This window comes from Anopheles bellator, chromosome 1 (assembly GCF_943735745.2).
Source record: "Anopheles bellator chromosome 1, idAnoBellAS_SP24_06.2, whole genome shotgun sequence".
Lineage (NCBI taxonomy): Eukaryota > Metazoa > Arthropoda > Insecta > Diptera > Culicidae > Anopheles > Anopheles bellator.
Genome location: NC_071285.1, coordinates 2,662,120 through 2,686,019, shown reverse-complemented (window position 1 = coordinate 2,686,019; position 23,900 = coordinate 2,662,120). Strand labels below are relative to the sequence as shown.

General features: G+C 53.3%; 4 protein-coding genes across 7 annotated transcripts; 3 read left to right on the top strand and 1 right to left on the bottom strand.

The window, feature by feature from the left end:
• The first annotated feature begins 8,739 nt into the window (after positions 1-8,739).
• Positions 8,740-10,917, top strand: LOC131206618 (atrophin-1). The gene has a single exon (XM_058199235.1). The coding sequence runs from the start codon at positions 8,740-8,742 to the stop codon at positions 10,915-10,917; it is 2,178 nt and encodes a 725-aa protein (XP_058055218.1).
• A 6,791-nt stretch (positions 10,918-17,708) lies between these two features.
• On the top strand, positions 17,709-20,289 carry LOC131209128 (uncharacterized). 4 transcript variants are annotated; one of them, XM_058202139.1, is made up of 5 exons: positions 17,709-18,129; positions 18,537-18,701; positions 18,887-19,256; positions 19,404-19,447; positions 19,552-19,826. In XM_058202139.1, exons 2-5 carry the CDS (start codon positions 18,564-18,566, stop codon positions 19,585-19,587), a joined length of 588 nt encoding a protein of 195 aa, XP_058058122.1. In that variant the 5' UTR covers positions 17,709-18,129; positions 18,537-18,563; the 3' UTR covers positions 19,588-19,826. The 4 variants fall into 4 exon arrangements, with proteins under 4 accessions (XP_058058122.1, XP_058058114.1, XP_058058107.1 ...); XM_058202131.1 differs by lacking the exon at positions 19,404-19,447 and having other exon boundaries at positions 17,709-18,125; positions 19,779-20,289; XM_058202124.1 differs by lacking the exon at positions 19,404-19,447 and having other exon boundaries at positions 19,779-20,289.
• Positions 20,207-21,123, bottom strand: LOC131209119 (mediator of RNA polymerase II transcription subunit 18). Its single transcript, XM_058202111.1, has 3 exons — positions 20,941-21,123; positions 20,793-20,883; positions 20,207-20,725 (listed from the first exon to the last, which is right to left on the bottom strand). Exons 1-3 carry the CDS (start codon positions 21,063-21,065, stop codon positions 20,306-20,308), a joined length of 636 nt encoding a protein of 211 aa, XP_058058094.1. The 5' UTR covers positions 21,066-21,123; the 3' UTR covers positions 20,207-20,305.
• A 213-nt stretch (positions 21,124-21,336) lies between these two features.
• Positions 21,337-23,405, top strand: LOC131206141 (delta-aminolevulinic acid dehydratase). The gene is made up of 6 exons (XM_058198571.1): positions 21,337-21,608; positions 21,694-21,832; positions 21,907-22,054; positions 22,182-22,634; positions 22,708-22,824; positions 22,890-23,405. The coding sequence occupies exons 2-6, from the start codon at positions 21,723-21,725 to the stop codon at positions 23,046-23,048; spliced, it is 987 nt and encodes a 328-aa protein (XP_058054554.1). The 5' UTR covers positions 21,337-21,608; positions 21,694-21,722; the 3' UTR covers positions 23,049-23,405.
• The last annotated feature ends 495 nt before the right edge of the window (positions 23,406-23,900 follow it).

Genomic DNA, 23,900 nt, shown 5'->3' with positions numbered 1-23,900 from the left:
AGCGGAAGCGATCGTGCCATGTATACCCCACTCAGCCGAGGCGATGCATACCGAAACGAGCATGCAGATCGGGGATTCGGAAGGGTTCGTTCCGAAAGGCAGAATAATGAGCAACTTCAGAAAACGGACGGAGAATGGCGAAGAAGGCAAACTCGCAGTTGGCTACGGCCGCATTCTAAAGCCGGGGGAACGCTAATTCTTGAAGTCGGTGAAGTCCATTTGGGATTAGTTTGATTTTCCAGATAACAAGTCCACGAATATTATTATAACTTTGTGGGGGCCCCCTCCGTAACTCAACGTGGACACCTGGACCAAAGGTTCCGCCACCTGCAATGGCACCGTTCGAATGGAACTTCCCCGAACGCCACCGCGGCAAACTGCGACACCTCGAAGTGGCTCTGGGATCTCACCTGGCTGGCTGACTGGCCAGCGGCTACCGCGGCACTTTCACACCTTACCTCTCCGCTGCAGTTTGCCTCCCGAGCACCTCGTCCCCGGGAAAGTAAACAAGACCGGAGGCTGTGCGGATCGCGGAACATCTTCAGCGCTGCTCGGGTGCTGGAACTCTGGCCCTCTGGAAAAGGTTGGGACAACAATCCCTACCTAGCCCCGGCGGCCCCATCTTCACCCCGCACCGGACCTACAGAACTGTATCTGTGTATGTACGCCGTGTCCGGTCCGTTTTAAAAATACTCATATCTTATTTGTTGTTTATTTTACTTCGTTTAACCTTTCCCGTGATCTTTTCCCTTTTTTCACATTGTATTCCCTGCCTGCCTGCCTCCCTGCCTGCCTGCCGCCTGGGGCCTCTCGGAGTCCGGCCTTTTCGGGGCCCTTTTTTCCACACATTCTTCGTACGTTTTTTTGAGCGCGATCTCTGGAGGCGATCCGACGGGGAACGATCGTTATGTTTTCGTTCGTGCTCTTCTCTCTCTCTCTCTCTCTCGTTTATGCGCGCCGACCTGCGGACGTTACCATCCTTTTGGGCGCGCCATCCGAAGCACGGACGCGGAGGTGTTTCCGTTGGCCGGTTAGCTCCTTCTGTTCTTGTTTTGCGATCGACACCTCGACGCATTACCACGATCGATCGAGCGAGTTGGGCAAAGTATTGGGACGTGCTCGTAGGAAAAGTTTCAGCCCGATCGCTAGGGGTCCGATCGAAAGACACCCCAAAAGGAGGAGGCGATCCGTTTAGCCGCCCGCAGTTCGCAGCGCGATGATCGGATCGCCACGGCCCACGGTCGTCAGACAGTGCGGAGCCAACATGGCGCCCGACCGGTGAGTGAACGAAATGGCCGCCCGATCGGAGCGATCGTGGAATGGAAAGTTTCGGTGGGACTTTTTTCCCCGTTCGCTGAATGATCGTAGGACGCAGCACCAGTGTCAGGATCGTTAGAGGAACAGATACCGATCGGAAGGATTCGCCTCGTTTCGATCGTCTCAATTTTAAGTCCCATCAAACCCGTTTATCACCAGTGGTGGCGCCTATTTGGAACGCGCGCGAGACTGAACGGCGACACGGACACGGCGGCAGCGGGAAAAGGATCGAGCGACACAAGCAAGCGACAGAGCAGGACCCGATCCGTGGCCGAGAGCGGGAGGGAGCGTTGTTATTAATTGTCAGAGTCGTCTCGGAACAGGCCTTGACTCTCGATCGGAGCGATCGGCGAATCGTGCGCAAAAAAAGGAACGTTAAAACAGGATATAAAATAATAATAATAAAAACAGCAAACCCAGTGGCCAGCGCCACACTCGCGGCGGCGCCGTCGTCTCCGTTAAGCTCATATAATTTGTGAAATGAAAACTTCCTGTCACACCTCGGATCGACCCACACAGGCGCGCTCGCGGCACACCCTTTCCAACGGCGAGAGAGAGAGAGAGAGAGAGCTGGTCACGATCTTTGGCGCCGGCCCACTCTATCTCTTTCTGTCGCGCAGTGGCCCGATCGTTAGCAGGTATTAGCACCATCATCAGCATCCCGATCTCGCCCTCTCTCTCTCTTTCTTTTTCTCTCTCTCTCTTTCTCTGGTGGTGTAAGATCCGAATTCCAAACAGAAAAAGCGGTTCGAGCGGATCTCCTCCGTCGGAAAAGGGATCCCATCGCCCGGGAGTCCTGGGCGCTGCTCTTCGGCCCAAAAATTCGTCCGGAAGATGCGGCCAGAGGTCAGGAAAGTAAAAAATGATGATGATGATGCTGCTGCCAATGACGATGCCGATGATGATGATGATGCTGAGCGAAGCGGGAGCGATAACGAAACCGGGTTTCCTTTGCCGGCTCTTTTCTTACTCCTCGGTTTTCCTTTCCTTATTGTTGGGCTCACGTTCCTGCGTGTGTGTGTGGGTATGTCCAAAAACGGCAGAAGGCAGATTCCACACGGCGGAGAGAAGGACACGGGAAGAGCCCTCCAGCCCGCCCAGAGGATGGGCAGGCCATTAACAATCGAAAACAGAACCGCAGAGGCAGAGGGCCCGGAATCAAACGTCGTCGTGGTGTCGTGGTCGAAGGAGAAAACAAGGAGAGCCCAACAACACCCAACAAGGGAATCAGGAATCAGGCCGCCCCAGCGGCCGCCGGAGCCTCCTCGAGAATGATAGTCCAAAAAAGGGATGAGAAAGAATGTAGCATCTCGCTCGCCCCATGTCTCGCCGAACCTAACGAAAAAAGCAAAAAAAAGCTGTAGCCACGAACGCGAACGGAAGACAACGGGGAGCCGACGAGGATGGCCGACCCGGGCCACGGGGGCCGGGACCGAAAACCTGTATCCGAAAGACTCTCCGGTAAAACTATGTTTGGAAAATCATTAATGCTGGAAAGTCGTTGCCGCCGCCACCGCCGCCGCGCGTGATGGCCACGCAAACGCAAACAAGATTCCCCCCCCGTGGGCGAGGCGGGGAGGGACGGGAGGTGCGGTGGGGCCCTCCCGTGCCACTCACACCTGCCTGTCGCGCTCACACAGCACGGCGGACGGCGCCCGCGCCTGATTCGGGGCCAAACCCCTTGCCAGTTGCTCGCCATGACCAAATGCGGCGGCGGCCTACGGAGGGGGGGACGTGCACAAGAACGCACCCTTCCTCCCCTCCCGGGGCCACCCTCCCGGACCGGGCTGGAAGGAGCGAACGAACGAGACAAACCGGAGGCGCTTGCTGGCGAGATGATCGCCGCGCGCGCGCGCGAGACGAACATCGGCAGCCAGTACGGCGGCCAGCACACCACGGCGGCCACGCTGTAGGTGTGCGTGACTTCGAACACACACCCACACATACACGCTCAGGGTGCGCCCATGTGGGTGTGAGCGCGCTGAAACGATCTCCCACAGCATCCAACATGCGCATACTCACGCAGGATGCTGGCGATCGGAACTGGCGTGTGATCGGGTGCGGCGCCCCCCCACTGCCCTGACGGCCGCGGCCCGAGGACTCCTCCAGTCGACGAGGCGCCCAGCCACGCACACAAGCACGCACGCACGGCGAGAATTTTGTGCCAACGCAGCATCGGCAGCTTGGGGGCGCCTCCGTCGCGCCGCCCATGACTGATGGGCCGCGCGGGGTGATCTTTCATTGCGCCCTCTCCTGCGCCCGCGATCCGCGCCGGATCAAAACGGGGCGCCCGCTCCAATATGCCGGTTCCCTCTGCCGGTCGGTTGACTATTTTTGGTTCTCTTCACATAGAGAGAGAGAGAGCGAGTGAGAGCGAGACGGGAGAGAAAGTTCACCCAGCAACGCCGCCAACTATGACGTGATTCGCGCAGCAATCAAGATTGATAGACACAGAGCGCCACTCCGCCAAGGTGAATGCAATGCAAGGTGGGCTCACCGAAAGGGCGCCACTAGAACCGCTGGCTGGCCTTCGCGGAAGCTAATTACGCGGGTGGGGGTGGCGATGAGTCAACATAATGTGCCGGCGCCACACTCCCTCCCCCCAGCCACACACAATGAAGGAATGGAAAAGTACGGATCAAACGGTGATTGATCGTGACACAGGTGGACTGATCTCACTCATGATCTCAGTGCGGGCGACAATTAGCCGCCACCCATTACTCATCCACATTGCATTCTGCGCCGTCCAAGGACGGGCGGCTGGTAGGGATTTTTTTCCGTCATCAGCCCTGTCGTTAGAACAGGGCACGACACGGGGATTTTCACGGCCAACAAAGGCCAGCGGCAATTAGCAGATCGACTCCAACCGGTGCGTTACGCAAGCCCTTCCCGAAGGACACCGACGGTGCTACGGTGCGTGACATTTCCCAGTCCCCTAAGGTCAGGTCGGCCGGGCTCCATCGAGAAACTATCACTCGCCGCCCTCGTTCGCACGGTCCGCAGGCGACAGAACATCCAACTCGGCGGAGGTCCTGGCGATTCCTTGCCCTTTCGCCAATTTGCGCCATACGGCGCTGCACTTGCAACTGCACCCGCCCGGTTGCGCAATAGCGAAAGCGCGTGTGCAACGCCGCGCGGCGCAGCTTTTGCTTGTCCTTTTGTCCTTCACCGTGACGGCCGTGCCGTCGTCGCCGTCGTCGTTGCCTTGACTTTCCAGAAAGTCGCACCAGAAAGTCGCAACGGCACGTCCTTCGGTCCTCGGGCGGGAGCAAAAGTTCACAAACAAACGCACAAAACTCTAACCGCGGCGCACAGGTTCCTTTCACTGCGCCGATTATTTGGAGCGTGAGAAATCTCTTCCCTCCCCGCGATGGCCGATCCGGGAGTTCCGATCGAGCCCGAGCCCCCCGATCGCCCGACCGAAATCATAATTAATGAGACGGGATTTTCGCAGTGTCGAGGCGGACGTCGAAAGTCGTACTTTCGCATTTGGTGGCCAACCCGATGGAATCGGTACACTCAGATATCAACCGTTGATGGTGCAACAAAGTATGAGTTCTAAAACACGCAGACCATAGAACCCCTTCAACCCCAGCCAGAGTGCCAACCCCACACATCGAGCTATTAGATATACCCTCAGCTAGCACCGGGGTAAAAAAATGCTGGGAAATGTGGAATTGGAGCGCAGTATTTATTAAGTTTACTTAATAGTTAATCTAACTTAACAAGATTATCTTAATCATTATGTGGCATTTCCTCCACTTCAGAACGGCCTTATCGCGAGCTGTAAGATCTTGAAGGTGTATTACGTTTGTCGGTTCATGTTTCGTTATGTTTCACTATGTATGTTTTCACTATCAATAAGTGAAGTTCCGTGAAGCTAATAGCTAATTGTAGTTGTTGTATTACGGTAGAAATCTAAACCTCACATCTCCATCAGATCAGGCAGCGAGCCAAAAAGCCAAGGAAACATAAACCAAAACCACGTTAAAATTTGTTGCAGGACAACTCAATCAACATCAACTGATGAGCTCAACATGCCAATAAAATCCCAAATATTGGTGCTTGCCAAATGTTGGTGATTCGGGACCATTTGGGTGCCGGAAAACTGAAATATCGATTGCATCATATGTTCGTGACTTCAAATAAATACTTTTCGAATTTTAAGCGAATTCCCGATATTTGTCGAACGCAGTAGTATTATCCCTTCGCCAGCGATTTGGCGTGTTTGTTTGACAAGCGATAGATGTTTGTGCAGAGGCTCGATCCGCGTCCGCTGCTTCCGATCTAGTAGTTTGTGGTGACGGAGCAACCAAATGTGGAAAATCCTAGCTGTCAAATAACCCCTCCGAAATGCATTTGACAGCGGAGATACAACCCTAACCTAGCGCCGTTAGAATATCCGGTGGATTACCGTGGCATTAGCACTCCGCCGTGATTCTGTTCAGCGTTGAGTCAGCGCCATGCGCCGCGAGAAGCATGCGCCAACCGCGACACCGAGTTTCTAATGGGTGAGCAACAACTAGTGGCGCTGCCAAAACCGGGTGACTATCTACCAAAAATAATGGTGCGCCATAGCCAGGCAAGATGAGCGCAGGAACAAAGGGCCAAAGGAAGACGGTAGCATAATCCCCAGCAGTGCGCTGTGCCAAAAACCGGGACCCACTTCCGTAACGGGCGGGTTGCCCCGGTTTTTTGGGGTTACAATTATTTTTAAGTCTCTTCCCGAACGATGATTTAGGGCGCAGGATTCATCCCTCGACGGATCGGTAAAGAAAATAAACAGAAGCGCGGTGGCAGTTAAGAAAACACACGACACGAAACGTGATTCTGGTGTCATTAGTGAGAGAGTCCCGCGCAAGCGGCGAGAAGCGAAATCCGAATCCCGGCCGGGAGTGATCCAGCGCAGCCATCATGGCGTCGGGCTGGCTGGCTGACCGCGTGCGACAAGATCGCTGCTGCTGACGGTGCATAATGTGGGGTGCGGCCGCCGTATGCTGGCAGCATGGGCGCGCGAGTGGGTGTCGTTTCCGGTGCCCGTTCTAAATGGTGGCCGTCGGCCACAGGCTGTGGTTTAGAATCGGATTTGCAACCCAGAGACCGCGCCCAGCGCTGGAAAAAACGGGTATTAATCGGAGACGTCAATTAGATAATCTGTGCCGGCGGCGGGAATGGTGAGCGGTACCTACCTAGAATCACTTGACGGTGCCTCCGGTTCCTTAACCCCGTCCCCGGCCTGAATGATTATCTATCCCATGTTGTGGGGTGATTTATTTCTCGAATAATCGAACCCCAGACACAGGCCGTGTGGCCGCGTTGGGGTCGTTATTGGTATTTAACATCGGCTCCGCGCGCGCCTCGGCGTTTATCCCGTCCATTAGAGCTCCGTGTGTTCCGCGTGTGTGGCGGGGTGCGTGGGGAGGACCACGGGCTCATTCTCCGTCATCGAACGCAATCGAATGAAGAGCAAAAAACATACGCAAACGCTTGGTCCGGAGAGAGAGAGAGAGAGCGAGCCATCATCTGCCGTCGCCGCAACTTCCAGCGCACCGCGCATTCTGCCGCGCCCGATCCGCGCGACGCTTTGTCTGGCCCGAGAGAGCCCGGTCCGCCGTTCGTGGCGACAATTTGTCTGGTCCGGTCCGGTGTTGGTCTGGCTGCTGGCTGGCGGTCGCTTGTTGCGCTCTACCGCGCGCCCGTGTATTGGTGCGAATGAGAATCAGTTTTAAGGCCCCCCGCGCCGCACACACGATCTTGCGGCGAATGGGCCGACGAAGGCAAAACTCGACAATCACATCGCCCGCAATCGGATCGTCGCCGCGCGGGCGAGTTGGTGTTGGTGAGCAGAACCGCACCAGTATCAATCGAACACAGAACGAACGAGACCGAGTGTCTCGCTCTCGCACTCGGCCACGTTGCCACGTCTGCGCCCGGTTCACAGCCATTCTCGGAATCGAGCGTCAGCTTCGCTCTCTCTCCCTCTCGCTATGTGGTCGTCGGAACTCTCTTACACCGCCGAAATGCGTCACTTGCCTTCCTGTCCACCCGCCCCGCACCGACGGGGACCGATGGTAACCTGTGTGTGGCAAACGAAAGGTGTAACACAGATTATTTTTAGTGGACATCGTTCCGAGCGCGCACGGTGCTCTCGCGCGATAAATTAGTGCAAAAATAAATCATCTTTAGCGGGCGCGGGGGGGCTGCCGATCACACCGAGCTCCGATCAGTCGGTGCGACATGATGATGGCAACGCTGCGCTCCTCCAATTTGGCCGGCCAAGTCAGACCGAGTGACTCGCGTTCGAAGCGCCGGGGAACGGATGTGGGCGCGTTCGCCGACGCACACTCTGCCAGGCCCGACTCACTGTCTCGTGTGGTGAGCCCCGTCTCCCCGCACACACCTTGCCCGTCGCATTCCGTGGCGGGTCAGGTTTGGCCTTTTCTTCCATCGAGGGTGGCTTCCCTTCCGTCGCCCCGGACGTTCCGCTGGGCCACCTGCACTCGGTCGCCCACTCGCCACACATACACTCGCAAGCTCGCTCTCTCTCTCTGTCTCTCGCACTCGGAAGGTTGGCTCGTACGATCATGTGACAGGCGAAGAATGAATCAACACGAACGTGCGGTGTGTTGGTGCGAGCAGTGCGACCCGAGCCACGACCGACCGCTTCACGCACACACCGAGAGACCGAGCGAGGGCCGCGCGGCGGAATGCCGATCTCGCGGTGGCCAGTTCTTCGTTGAAACAGCAGGCGAGAGGCACGCACACGCTCGTCGCCAGCCAGAGCCACTCACCTCTTCTGTGGGCAGCTCACGCGGTTCCGTTCCGTTGGACAGTCCGGGATTTTTTCACTCCGCTACCGTACCTCGATCGCAGTGGCCGCATACTGTTTCCGACACGCTTCTTCCCTTAGTTCACCCAAGTGCCACGACGGAACGTCAAACATTTATCAAGTGCCGCCGCCAATCACACGCTTTCAGTTCGTCCACGTTGGTTCCAGTACTTTTGTGCAGATTTCAGTGCGAGGGGATGTAAGGCCGCCCCCCGCCCAACACACAGTGCGAGACCCGGTACCCGGCGCCTCCATGAGGGCGCCCTCATGGCTCGGAGTGTTGTTGTGACGTGCCGTGAGCGTTGTTTTTGACAGTTGCCGCCGGAGTGACGAATGTGCCTACTCGATGTGAGAGCGAAAGGAGTGCAAAAGAATCGGTACCGCAAACCTACCTTCGGTTGTGCCTTCGAAACTAGAGGACGCAAAACTTCCTCCTGCCCCGCCAAAAGTGCCTTTCCCCCCCGCCGGTGCGTCTGTGTTCCGTGCCAGTTTTTAGTGGCGCACCGCATATAACGTTAGTTTGTCAAGTGTGTGGAAGGGTTTGCAGCAGCAGCAGCAGCAGCATCGCAGCACTCCGCGCCTGTGAACTCTGAATGTGCAGAAATCACAAAGTCTTTTCACCACCGACCGAGCAGCAGGAGCAGCCAGAGAAGGACGAAGCAGGAGACCGCGGAACTAGCACGACCGAGATGGCCCACGGTTTGGGGGTCGTTGTCGGCATGATGCGTTGCGGTAGCAGCGACACAGTGAAAGTAGAACCGGGCGTAGCCCGATCGGCCACAGGATCACCGCCCGGCGGAAACCACAGCTCGTCGTCTGCCAAGATGGGTTCCCGGCGTATCTTCACGCCGCAGTTTAAGCTGCAGGTGCTGGACTCGTACCGAAACGATGGCGATTGCAAGGGGAATCAGCGGGCCACGGCCCGAAAGTATGGCATCCACCGGCGGCAGATACAGAAGTGGCTGCAGGTCGAATCGAACCTGCGCTCGGTGGTGGCAAACGGCGGCAGTGCCGTCGGCAGCAGTTCGGCCAACAACGGAAGCGGCTCGTCCTCCGTGGTATCCTCGTCGTTGCCGACGGCTTCGTCGTCGGGTGGTGGTGCATCGATGAAAATGAGTCTTCTCAGTCACCACCACCACCAGCACCACAACCCGCACCATCCGCTTCACCCGCTGCCGCTGCAGCATCACCTGCACTATCCGCACCACCATCATCTGCAGGGGGCGCACCACCATCAGGGTTTAACGGCGGCCGGGTTGCCAGCGGCGGCGGCGGCCTATCATCACGCTCATCACCACCACCACCACATGCAGCCGCAGCATCCGTTGGCGTTCCACCCGACGGTCGTCTCCCAGGGGGCGCTTCCGCCCCCTCCGCCTGGACAGTGTTCGCCACTGTCCGTCACGTCATCCATCGGTGGCGCTTCGTCGTCGTCATCGGCGCTTTCCGCTTTGTCGCCATCTTCTGCGTCGCTACCGGCACGCTCGCCGTCAGCCAGTCTGCGGCGGCCACCTCTCCCCACGGCAGTGCCATCTGGTGGTGAGTTGTCGCACCAACAGTCATCGCCATCATCATCGTCACCGCCGGTCATCTTTTCGCCTGTGCCATTGCTGGGGGCGGCGGCGACGGTCCCTAATGAGCCGTCATCGGCGGCCAACTACTACTCCCAGTACTACAGCCACTTCCGTGCGGTGGTAGCTGCGGCGCAGGTAGCCGCAGTGCACCGCTTCGATCATCCGATCGATCTGTCCCGCCCGTACGCCGTGCCCGGCCCGCATTCGCCTGCCATGTCGTCCAAGCTGCTGCTGTACGATCACCATCAGCAGCGCCCGCACTCGAGCGCCTCCGATCACGAGGAGATCAGCGTCAACGATGAGGCTGACCCGCCGGTCTACCCACCGACGACAACGGTGGCGCCCGAGCCCGAGCCCGAGGTGGGAGTGGAGGAGGCGTGGGATCTGTCCTGTCGCCGGGCCGATCGTAAACGATCCTCCTCCGAGGTGGGCGGTGCCCCGTTGGCGCCCGAAACGAGTCGCCCGCCCAAATCGATCAAACTCTTCAAACCGTATCTGCTCGACAAAGACGACGAGAAAGAGGACGAGGGCGAGGGCAAAGAGCGTGGCGACGAGGATCACATCGCCCGGCAGCAGCAGCAGCAGCACCGCCAGCGGCGCGATTCGGCGCTGGCCGTGGACGATGATAAGGATTCGACTCGCGAATCACCCGCCATCAGCGAGTCCCTCACGGTTGGTAAAGCAGCGCCAACGGGCCATCCGTTTCCGATCATCTGGAGCAACTCGTCACCCGGCTTCTACGAGCACGGCTTCTACGAAACGGCCAGTGGCCCGCAGACCGGGCCGTATCCGGTCGGCGGCGCCGCTGCTACACCGACGGCCACGCAAACGGCCCGGCCGACCTGGAGTTCACCGCAGGCTTCGCCCGTTTCGGGGTACGACAGCTCGACCTCGATCTCATCCGTCTACAGTGGACCGGAGGAGGAAAGCAACGGGCAGCAGCAGCAGCAGCAACCGAAGCAGCCTTCCCACTCGGTGCGGCCGGAAGTGAAGCAGCAGCAAGCCATCGAGAGCGACGCGGACTGCCGGGCCGATTACCGGGCGGTTGCCAGCAAGTACAACATCAACCGTAAGTACGTCGAGAAGTGGCTGCAGCAGGAGCCGGAAGATGACCACCACCAGCACCACTCGGCGTCGTCAGCGGCCACCGCCCTTGCGGGAGCAGTTTCCCGTGGCCCATCGCTAGTCGTCGGTTGAGATTTCAAACCTCGGCGCTAACTCTAGCCTGCCTAGCTTTTAGTCCCATTAGGATTACGATCATCATTTAGAGATAGAAAGAGAGAGAGAGGGAGAGAGGGAGCGAGTGTCTTCAAAGGCCATTTAAATGTAGTTTGTTGTAATTTAACTGGATTGTGATATTTTTGCTATACAAAGCCACTCTGGACAACCTGCAACACCGTCGTTCGATGCGCAACGAGTTCGATCAAACCCAGCGGGGCAAGTGTCTCCATCGTCCCCGTATTTTCCGGTCCACTTGCGGGCGGTCTGTGCACCTGGTTTGGTCCCGGTGACCGGTCGGGTGCTTTATGTAAATGAACATAATGAATCGGCTCTCATCGGGGAAAAAGGGTGACGACTAATCTGCCAAAGCAATCCTTAATTCGTCTGCATTTTTGCTTCTGTCATCCTTGCATCCATGCGCGCCCTTCACACTCCTCTCCGTCCACAGGCGGGTAGCATCGCTTAAGCACCGGGAATCCCCCAGCGCAGGTGCCAGCGAGGGCATTATTTGGGTGACCCCTTAAGCGAAGGTAGCCTTTGCGGACGGTGGCGCTGGACGAAGTTCAAGTAGTCAATGTTCGATCCGTATTTCTCGGGTCCAACAGGTATGTTTGCCACCGGGGCGGGGTAGGCGACTGGCCGCGCGGTGATCGTGTACCGAGAGATTTGAGTAGATTATTGAGATTGGACCGGCTCGCGGCCCCGAGACGGGTAAACTGGTCCCTTCGCACCTTCTACCATCGTTTATGGCCGTGGTGGGGAATTCCCAAAAAACCTTTTGCCCTGCGGATATTTTAATGTCCCCGACCACGCCGAACCGAGATCCGATCGATCCGCCTTTTGTGTGTGCTGTTTACCTTTTCCGGGGCCCACCGGGGACTGTGGCCATGCACCTCCAAGCGGGTTTTATGTTTCTTGCTTGCATCATGCACCTTTTTCGCTTGGCTTTTTTGTTTCGCGAGTTCTCATTAGAAGCGAATTCTATAATTAGCCCGGCCGACCGACCGACCCGCCGGTGTTGCAGGTTGGGTGGCCAGTGATTGGCGTTTGCTGCAAGTGCAAACAAAACAACACCGCGACCGGGAATAGTGCTGTGACCCACCAACTGGCCGGGTGCGCTGCGCTGTGTAACCGTACGCCTGGGTCCGAACACGAGACCCCCCTCCCCACACCCAATCAAGAGGCTATGCGTGCACACGGCGGCGATGTCAATGGCGCGGCCAGCGCGAAAAAGGGTGGTCACCCTATACCGCCACCGACGACGGTGATCATCAGACACCTTCAGGCCGAAAGGAAGCGTCGGGTCAGCATTAAATGCGTTTGGGCCCCGTATTTTTTGCTGCCGTCCCCTCGGCGGTCCCTCAAATCCCCAATACAAACATCGCCCCACACAGGCAGGCGTGTCCCTCTGCCCTTCTTTCCGGACAGGCCAGTTGGGAGGTTTGATTGCGCATCGGAATCCGTGTAACGGTGAATTGTGCCACGGTCACGGCCTCTCGGAGGAGGAGGGTGTCCAGGTTTTTTGTCCAGCTTTTTTTCGGCCAATGGAACGGCGGAGTGCACGCGTTTGCGAAAAGGATCTAACTGGGGGGCTACATGAGGCGTAGAAACTAGCGTAAAATTAATTTGTAATGCCAAACCGTTGACGCTTCGTGTGGCAGCAAAAATATAGAAACGAAATGTCGGAGAAAATAGAAGAGAATTTAATTGATTTCTGAATATGTTTTTTTTTATTTTTTTCCGATTTTGTTGCTATACCAGCAAATAAGAACGTAAATTATCCTCTGTCTGCCGCTCGGGTTTACGCCTCGGCCGACCCGTAAACGTTTTGACAGAGGCGCAGCAGTTTGGCATTGATCTGTAATGTCGAAAACATTACGTTACGCCTAATGTAGCTTCCCAGTAAGGATTAAGGAATTGTATAGTTTGTGGTTTGATGTTTGAGCCAGAGAGAGAGGAGCGCAGATTGGAGGGGCGGACAAATGCGGAGAGCAGCAGGAGTAGTTTGATGGAAGCCGCAATAGGCAAGCAGCGCGGCCGCGGTCGCGGGAGTTTCGGGAAACCAATACAGGAAACGTTAATCAACAATAATAGGGAACCTAATGTGAACTGCAAGTGCCTAAAAGAAAACGGAATCAAACGTTAAGATAGTATAGTACACACCCTTAGATAGTAACGATAATTTAAACACCTTCGTAGCGCGTAAGTCCCGGGGCCAAACGGAGCGCCTCCCCCTGAATGGGAGAGCAGCTCCCCCCGGTAGCATATCAAGGTTAAGACAAAGCAAATACTTATAAACTCTTATGTATACAAACAGATTGCAACAAACGCGGTGACACAACAAAACATAACAAAGTAAATCAAGTGCCAATACGACGTATAGATAGCAACACACTGTTCTAAAAGGAACCTGATGAAAATAAAAGATAATATTAACATTACGAAAGCATCATTCAAAAATACTTAGACTCCCGTGTATTTTTTGCGTACGAAAGAAATTATAGATCGCTCAAAGCACTGAGCTGAGGTCACTTTCGAGCTCTCCCGAGTTCGATCACGCGCCTCGGGCTCGAAAGTGAAATACGAGCGAGTGAAATGGTTACGTTCATAAAACGGAAAATTCATTCGAATTTATTATTCTATGATCTGCGCCCCGCCAAATCGGGTGCTCTCCGGACCACTCCGAAACCATCGGCCCGTAACGTCGAGCGCGCGTCCATATAAATATTGGTGTGGCCCCCTGTTTATTGCAAAGAGAGGTGGGTTTATGAAATTATTTTACGCCTCCGATCGATTGGACATTATCACTTTTTGATCCATCGTGTTTTTACTTTCACTCCCCGCCCCGCCGGTGTATCGGTTTCGAGGTCCTATTGGGTTTTCTCCGCACGGCCGATGTGGTAGGATCAGCGAAGCGAAGTGGCCACTGTTTTCGGGTGCGATTCGCGGGCGATAGTTGGAAAATGGTGGCTCAGAATGAGGCGTACGATTCTTGCCTCCAGCTTTCGCTTGATCCCGAAATACGAGATCCATGATCATATGCCGACGGAAGAAGCAACGATGAGAACGACCGATGGGTTGACAAACCGATGCGATTAAATCGTCGCAGAGTTTCTTAATTAGCTTGATGCTTCTGAAGGTCCTGGTGCTTATTTGATTGTTTTTCCGTTCAGGATCATTTTTTCAGCCAGGATCCACCGATTTGCTTGAGTTATTTGGACGTATTAAGTAAAGACGTAGTAAGCCCCAAAAGTAAATGACAGCCGCCAATCTTAGTAGACTTCGACATGGTTGCTCTCATTTTGAATCGTTCTTAGAACGGCTTGCCCAATGCCAATGCGCTCGAAAATCAATAAAACTTTCACTAAGCACACTAATTGAATCAGAGACGCGACGAGTCGCCAGCGTTAAGCCGCCTCGGCTGTTCGGCTGCCCTCAAATTGTCCTTGAACCAACAAATTAACGGGTTAGGGATGTGCGCCTTCCCAACAGTGTCTCTGGGCCGGGCCGTTCTTTTTTCTTCTTTCTTGTCTCGAATTTCCCTGTCGCGGTCCCGACGCGACATATCCTCCGTATCGCATTACAAGCGAACCAATTACCCGCCAACGGCAAGAAGTTCCGGTGCCCCACGGACCAACTGAGGGGCAACACTTTCGACTCCGGCTGCGGTCCAGAGACAGCGCCGTTGCATCATTCGTAAGCAATAGAGTGAAGAGAGCAAAATAATTGTTCAAAGATTGGGCGCTTACTACACAAAGTTTTAATCGCCTCCGTTCCGCCGGAGAACAACAGGTTCACTCAATCAGCCCTACAGCCCAACAATTAGCTTGCAGATTTCGTTCAGCGCCAGAAACCAAACCGAAGCCAAATTCGCTTTCTCCATTCTCGGTTTCCGTTTGATAAGGCCGCCCCGCTCGGCCGCTCTTGACGTTTAGCTCAAAATCCGTACGCGAAAGGGTATAATTGAATTAACAACTGTCGGTTGAGTCACACCGACCACCTCGCCATCACATCAATGGGTGGTACGATCGGCAACATCCAGACGTCCAGACGGCACAAGGGCACAGGCCGCAAACCACCGGAACCGGTGCGGGTCCGGGAAAAGGTAGGGTCCATTAGACAGTTCTAGAAAAATGTAGAAGCTTACTTGTTTGTCCAATAGATTGATTACTCTTGAACTACGCTATAAATAAATTCTTTAAACGATAAATTTACAGATAGAAACTTTTTGAAGTTAGTATGCATGACAAAAACTTCACGGCCAATTGCGTAATCATTACGCCCATCATCGGATCATTATTTTAAATGATGGCTTCATACGATTTGGCCTTTATCTTCAACCTGTCGCATGAAATGGAGCGCTTTTTGATTTCATTTGTTTGTAGGCCCTGCTGGCGTCGCCTTGGCGTGTGAAAAGAAATACTCTTTCTCAAGAATATGTGCGCTTTGGCAAGTCGAGTTTGGCCCCCCCCCCAAGGGCGGGAAGTAGTATCTTCGAGACTAATTTCTGTCGACACGTCGTCACCTGACAAACAGAAGGAATTTCCAGGAGATCGATTAAGGGTGTAGCCAGCCAGAGCCGGCAGATAATGGCGGGGGCTCCCAGGGCTTTAGGCGCATATCGCAGCACCGTGGAGGAGTCGATGCCTGATGCTTGCTGGAGTGAGGTGATTTATCGAACGGACGAGTACCGGAACAACCCCATCGCAGTGGTGGCGCAATTTTGAACCTGCCTGTGAGCGAACCCACGGATCCCACGGTTCACGCCCCGGCAGCAATTAGCCATTTGGTACATCAATAATAATCGATGGGACTCGACGACCACGACCGTCGTCGCGGTGCTCCCACGAAAAGCTGTCGCCATTTTGTACACTGAATCGAATTTTTTGATAAGAGGAAACGTTAAGGGTTGTGAGAACACCGGGCGGGCACTTGCCGGCCCCGGGTGAGACCTGAATATTGGTCGCATTCTGTGAGCTCTCTTAACACATTTAAAAGCAATTTTGCAAGCGTGCAATTTGAAGCATCCAGAAACAATCGGTCACAGGCCACCATCAAGCAGTCATTATCAAACTGCCATTATCATCTTCATCAAAAGAACTTCTATGTTCTGGGAAAACCGAGTCATGCGAAGCGTTGGTTTTGTCCGATAATTACCTAATCTTCAGCAAGATCCACTCAAGGCTACGTTTTTGCTACCTACTGTAGTTTTGTTATCAATTTTGGCAAACGTGCATCGGGATCGAGTGTCGGTGCCGGGCCGGATGTACCGTTTTGACCGGTAGCACCGTCGAACTGGCCACCTATTTATAATCTGGTTTCGCGAAAGGATCGGAACCCGCTGACGGGGGCATTTGTCGAATCCGCCCGGCCCCCGGCTCACGGGCAGCAGCATGATTTGACAGCACAATATTGTTTTCCTTTAATTTTGTTTTAAAGTCTTTGTGTTTTTCTTCTTCCCTCCAGCGATTACATGCCAGGGGGTCAGAGGCGGGATCACGTTGATGATGCGAGGCGCTCGTACTCCTCGGTGCTTAGAAGCCGGAACGCTCGAAAAGACTTAGATGCTCGCGGTCCGCAAGGAGGGTCCAGCAAGTCTGGGCCGCGCGGTTGGGTTTTGTTTTATAATTAAAACGAATTTAACTGAAAAAAATACCGCATACCGGCCGTCCCGTGCCACAGGTCATGTTGTTTAGGTTTTGTTGGCTTTTGTGGAACAATAACAGCGCAAAACGACTGTTTCGTATTGGGAAAGAAACGTATAATAAACATAATCTGGTGAAAAAATTTAACCTACTTTACTCTGTAATGTCATGTGAAATTTATTCAAAGATAAGAGGTGCATGAACGGACATCATTTCCCAATATGTCGCAACTGACAAGCTTGTCATTGGGGGGCTACTGATAATTCCGATCGGGATTCCAGCTCCTGCTTCCTTTCAGTGTGACCTCAACCAGACTGAATTGGCAAGGCGGAAGTTTAGCGGTGTTTCGATCAGTTATATAACTTGTAATATTCTTGTGAACAATTTCATTCGGCAACTGACTTCATACGGTAACAATGCTAACAATGTTTTATTTTTATGTGGCACAAGCCACTAGAGACGGTAGCCAACTAATCAGCGATTAAAATTTTTATTGCCATAACGAACACTGTGCGTTGCGACAAAATTTGGCACCGTTTTCATTTGCTCAGCCGGGACACACGATGATAGCGATGTGTGATTTTGTTCGTCGTCGAGCTACCGCACTGCCGTTCAGAAATCATAATCTTTATGTTTCAATCAATCACATAGTATAATTCAATTTCGTGTCTGCTATCTGTAAAGTAGTTCAGTTTCCGAAGACAAAAAACACAGATTATTTTACAGATGATTTAAGTACCCACCTTAGACACCGGTTGAATCCGAGTAATTATCCACATTGCTTTAGTTGTTCGTTCATTGGGAAAGATTCGTTATTTCGCGGAACATAAACAAATCTTGTCGTAGAAATGCTAACTAATAGCACTACCTTAGCAACAGTCAACGGTGTTTATTTTAAATCACAGTTCAAATTTAAAAACGTGCTTTTTGGTGCTGCTTTGGCTGCATCCTAACCACCGCGAACCGTACGCAGCCAGCCGAAGCTGGCCGAAGCTTTGAAGGAAAGTGAAAACACACGTGAGTGTGCCTCTGTGTGTGCGCGTTCTGTCAGATGCTCAAGGTAAACTTGTTTTGGTTCGTGGGTTTGTGGGGAGTTACAGTGGAGAAACGGGTCCAGTTCGTCAGGGTGGCGGGGATTCGTGTTGCGTTTGTTTTGTTCGTTGGTGTTCGCGTAGATCGTGCTGATCTCGCGAAAAGCGCGGATGATCGCTTTGTCGACCACGAAAGTTGCTACCTCAACGATCAACAGCATCGTCATTCTGCGGGAAGTGGCTGAAACAATTGTTCGTTGACAGTGTTCGTTTTCTATTGTGTCGAAGAAACTGCGTTGGGTTTTACGCCGCCACAAGTGCCCTTTCGTACCCTGCCGCCAGCGCGTCACGAATACAGACACGTCCCGGATTGCATCTCATTCCGTATGCTGCGCGGATGATTATCGGCTCCGGGAAGCACACCCTAAACTCGTTGCTGCACCTGCATCAGTGCAACCGCGACAACGGAACGCAGTGAATCGTGCCACTTTCAGAAACAGGCCGCACGGTAGGTAAGTCTGACCGCTCACCGATTGACCAACCAAGCGCGCTGCGGTGTAATGGATTATTACATAAATTCGAGAGGCGCTCTGCCGCTCGGTGCCGTGTTTGGGCTGCAACGGCTGGTGGCCTTGTCTTTAACCCATCTACTTCGTAAAAAGCTGTCCTCGTCCTGACTCAAGTGAAATGGAATCTGAGAAAAAATCAATTGGCACGAAAACGGGGCCACCGAATGGTAGCCGGAACCGTTCCAGCGGTGGAACAGTTTAAATGAACATTACGATAACAGGCCGACCCGTCACGCATCAACCTTATCAACCAACGCCGCCCATTGTCCACGCAAACAACGCGCGTTATCGCGACGCACGGCCTCCGTTCTCGAGTTCCTTCAGTTCAGTTGTCCGTTCTTGTCCGGCAGGTTCCCACTTGTGGACGCAACGCCAATATGATGCACATGACTTTCTGGTGGGGTTCGAACGTGGGCGATGTGTTCTTCACCGGGCTGACCGTCAACGGGACCGGCGCAATGGTTGCCCTCTGTCTGACGCTCACCGCACTGTCCATCGCCTACGAGGCATTTAAGGTAAGGGACGCTAATTGAGCGCAGTGTGTCGCCGCAGGCCATTGACCGATTGCTGGAGGGCCGGGAATCTTATCGGTCCGAAGTGGAGCGGGACAGATAAAATTCAGAGGCGAAAACGGTGATCTGATATCCGCGACGGAGAGAATCAGCTGCGAATCATGTTTACCCACTTGTTTCCTTTTCAGATCCACGGCGCCAAAGTGCGCGCACGGACGGCCCGGGAACGTGTCCGTGCCGCATCCTGTCCACCGAGCGAAAGTGCCACGCTCCTATCGCTCGAAGGGGCTACCGGTAATGGGCCCCGTATGACCGGACCGTTATCGAAAAAGATTGGCACGCTGCTCGCGGAAGCGATCGTCTTTCTGTTCCACTCGGCCCTCGGCTATGCCCTGATGCTAACGGTGATGATCTACAATGGCTACCTTTTCGTGGCCGTCGTTGGAGGCATGGGCCTCGGGTACTTCCTGTTCGGACACCTGTCGATGAAGGTGAACATGGAGAACTTCCAAGCGCACCAGAACAAGGTGATCTGCACGGCGCGCTGTCTTCAGCAAGGTAATGGGCAGGAGTAGCCGAAGGAGCTGACTGGTTTGATTGTGGATCGTGATTGTGTGTGATCGTGATCTTTCATGTTCTCCTTTCTTCTTTCTTTCACTTTCTACTTCTGTCGCTGTCTCCGTGCATCTCCGGGTGTGTGTTCAGCCGAAACTTGCGCCATGAGCCACTCAACGCCCTGTCCTTCCTCTGTATGTGACAATCGGTTTTAGTTTACCCGTTTTCTTCTTACCAATCATCTTCAGTTTCTCACCCGCTTACGTATCATTTACTGTTTCTTTCACATTTCCTTTAGCGTACTTCCCGACCCAATTATCAAACCCTGCACTAATACTCGGCCTCCAAACACACCCATCCGATTCACACTCATCCATCCATTGGTCCGCTGAATAAGGATGTTCCTCGTGAAGCCTTGCCTGTCCTGTGTTCGTTTCTCCCGCTCCCTAGCAGCGATGGGCCGCGATGTGCGCGCGTTTTGTGTTCTGTAGCTTTGTGCCTGACCGCTGCTGCTGCTCGTTTCAGAACCTATAAATCCCTCCGCGTCCACTAGCCTTGGCGATCGTGCTGGATCATCGGTTAGCGCTGCTCCGAGCTCGACTGATGGGCCACCGAACAGTACCGCGACAGCCTGCCACTAGAGGTTTCTGTGAGTTCCTGCGAGCCAATCGATCATAGGCAATGGGGCGGCCTTGCAGGGGCGAGGACCCAAGCACAAAACAAAACCGCTACTCGAACTGTGATTTTACTGCGTCACTCTACCGGGGGGTCCGGTGGTTTTCGCTCGGTGGTTATTTTACAAGTGCTAGACCGGTTCGATACGAAGATTAGTTGTGCCAAGAACGCTCTGCTCGGAGAATGTTGACAATATTTAAAAGCAAACCACAGACCACCATTTGATAGGTTTCCATCTACTACCATATTCTTTTGTGATATTTTGTTTGTTTGTCCGATTGTGCGACGTTTGCGAACGCGCTTTTATTGATGAACTGTTATACATCCTTTTTGAATAAATCAAGATTATAAGTAAAACCTACCCTCGGTCCTGTGTGTTACGGCATTTGGGCGAACCGTTTGTAGTCAATCTTTTCCAACTGCACGAGAGGCTTCAATTGCTCGGCGAAAATGCGCATATCTTCCGCAATTGCGTCTTGTCCCTTTGGTGCCAGAACGGACAGCTCGACCAGATAGCTCTGCGAGATGGGTTCGGTCATGTTTTTCAAAATCTTCGACACCGTTATCTTCATGCGGCCTTTGCGAAACATGTAACCCTTCATCGAGTATTCAAAGTCCAACCGGAACCCCATTTCGGTGAGAAAATCGATTACGTGCGGGGTGCACGCGATGTCGAGACTGCTTCTGACGAGTGTTGGGCGTGTTCGATCGCCTAGCTCCGGTTGGCCAATGTAGCGTAGCTGGAGCGGTGCCTCGACATCTTGCGCTCGCCTTACCCGCACGGTCATGACGGGGGTCTACGGATACAAAGATTATCTCGTTAACAAACGCCTCGAGTTTACGACTAATTTCGGCGTTCAATACCTTTTCACTTGGCAGCTTGAGACTGAAGCACATTTCGATATCGCTAAAAGTTTCGGTGCTTGCATCAACATTATCACAAAGTCCTCGCAACCTACAAGATAAAATGCCCATTTAGTAAATGCAACAAGCCGGTGGCACCAAGGATTACCGGTGGAGCAAGTTCTCCGCAGCCGAATCTAGGATGGATCCTTGCAGTAGAAACTCTTGGTTGGGGATTATGTTGGAGCTGAGGGCCTGCTGCAGCAGTTCGGCAGCATTTACCTGTGTAGCCATTATGAACTGACGAGAGACGAGCGAATTAAACTAAGAACAGATTAATTTGTTTGCCGTGAAGACTGTGCAAAAGATGACACCAAAACAATAAACCGGTAGCGTGTAAACAACCCAGGAGCCAGTTTATACCACATCGCTCACGGATCGGTTTCGAATGTCGAAATATTTCGCTTAAATCCTGCCAATTCGACGGTAAATGTTCGTAGTTGAAATATTTCACACTCCTTTGTCACTGTGGACTGTTTACAAACATTCGCATTGCACTTTTCGTTTTAATGTTTTTTGGTACTGGCCGTAGGTCCGGGCAGTAGTTTACAGCATCCTTGGCTTAAAACAAGGAACAGGATTTGTCGATTAAGTGCGTTAGTTAATTTTGAAAGCCATTTCATTCTAACTTCAGGCGGCAGACTTGTGCAAAAAGTGCGGCCTTCCGCTCCGTGGTAGTAGTGAGGCTTTGCGCACGTGCTACGCACTTAGAAAGCGTTTGGCGCACACAGCCGAAAGTTCGATTACGGATGTACCATTACACAATCCGGTTCTCCGGTAAGTTAAAGGAAATCCACGGCGCGGTGGAGCAGTCAGTCGAAACTCGCTTATCATTCCGGGCTCGTGGTGAACGACACCGAAGTGCCACGATAGGGGGTTGATTCCGAAACAATGGCGCTGATTAAACTGCACAGCAGCATATTCCATCCTACGCTACGCAAGCTGCAGTGCCAGGATGTGGCCATCGATACGCACAACTTGATGTATCCAGTATTTTTGGTGTATGTACTAGTGTTGCCTATTGGTTGCCTAATTTCAATCCTAACGATCGCGATCAAACCTTGTTGATTTCCAGTGAAGACGATGAAGCTGTCCAAGACATTCCAAGCATGCCGGGAGTGGCGCGGTACGGAGCCAACCAACTGTTGGCTCACCTTCAGCCACTGGTCGCGAAGGGCCTACAGTCAATTCTTCTCTTTGGCGTGATTGATCAAATGCCGAAGGTGAGCCAAGTCCACGGTGATAAAACAGGTCGCGGTGATAAGCCCCTGACCCGACACGATTTGATTTGCGCCAAATGCACGCAGAGCTGCAGTTTTGTAATTCACTCAACCACTTGAACCGTTTCAGGATTCGACCGGCACGGGGGCTGATAGTGCGACGAATCCGGTGATTCGGGCTCTGCCCCGCCTGCGGCAAGCATTTCCCGATCTGCTGATCGCGTGTGACGTTTGTCTGTGCCCGTACACTGACCACGGCCACTGCGGCGTGCTGACGGTGGATGGCACTATCGATAACGAGCCCAGCATAAAACGGATTGCGGAGATTGCGCTCGCGTACGCACAATCGGGCGCACACATCGTAGCACCGTCCGATATGATGGACAATCGTATACAGGCGATCAAGCGACAGCTTCGGGAACACAATCTGGAGAACCGCTGCTCGGTGCTCTCGTACTCGGTAAAGTTCGCCTCCGGGTTCTACGGGCCCTTCCGAGATGCGGCTAAATCGGCTCCGGCCTTCGGCGATCGAAAGTGCTACCAGCTGCCACCGGGATCGAAGGGAATCGCTAAACGGGCCGCGGTACGCAATTTGGTTCGATTTCGGAGATCGCGTATCGAGAGTTTAATATTGCGCCTTACTCTTCCTTTGCCAGAAACGGGACGTTGAGGAGGGAGCGGATATGCTGATGGTAAAGCCCGGTATGGCCTATCTCGATATCGTGAAGCAGGTGAAAGATGACTACCCGGAGTTGCCACTGTTTATCTATCAGGTAATGCATCCGTTAGGTGTCGTAGGTGCAGCGCTAATGGACCTTTGTTTCCCTTCCGGGGGCAGGTGTCGGGCGAGTACTCTATGTTGCTGAACGCCGGTAAAATTGGCGCGTTCGACTTGAGAACCGTACTCTGGGAGGTGCTCGTGAGCATGCGTCGGGCTGGAGCGGACTGTATCATCACTTACTTCACACCATTGTTGCTCGACTGGCTGAAAGAGTGAAACGCTGATCGTTGATAGCAGGACTATGCAATGATCGTCGGCGATTTACGGTGACAATAAACTCATGACTCACGTACCAGCCATTTCAATTATGTGTACCTTTCCAGTACAGAATCGAGCCCACTTGCATATGAGAATTGTCTTAAGTTTTATAAACAGGTCCTATTACAAGTGAGGGATCATGGAGTAAACCCGTTCATTGGGGAAAAGCCCCCAAATGCGGGAGATCAAAACCAGTTTAACCGGACTACGATGTTATATTTGGCTCCCAATCTTAACGCTACGATGAGTCACGATCTTTCGTTTAAAGATTAATATGCTGAACACTAAAATGCATGCGAAGAGCCACCGAAAAGCAAACGCAACGCTAGAGCTTAATAAAAATGGAACCATTTTTTGTTAGTAGCCTATTTATCGGCGCCGGCACCGCGATTGCACTTGAAAACGAAAGTAAACACAACCACTACTACACAGGTCCACCGTTGACTCGTGGCGCATCGTGAACGCGATCGAGAACCATGAATTCGCGAGGATAAGAGCTTCCACGAAATTGCACGAAATTAAACGCATTATTTTTTGCCAATAATCGACATCACTCTTTCGCGATCCCGATCGTTGCTTGAAACTCTTGATCGTTTTACACTAATGCTATATGGTTAAAAAAGATCAGTTCATTTAGTTTCCACAAAATGTGAGACTCTTAAACGCACCACAATACGGCGAGGCACGTCGCGACACGCAAATGCTTGTCTCGCGTTTCTCGCGGGATTCGCGAGAGAGAAAGAGACGGGAATTGAATACCGGCGCACCGATAGAGGTTAATGGCGGGGATTTCGCGTTTGATTGGCGTTC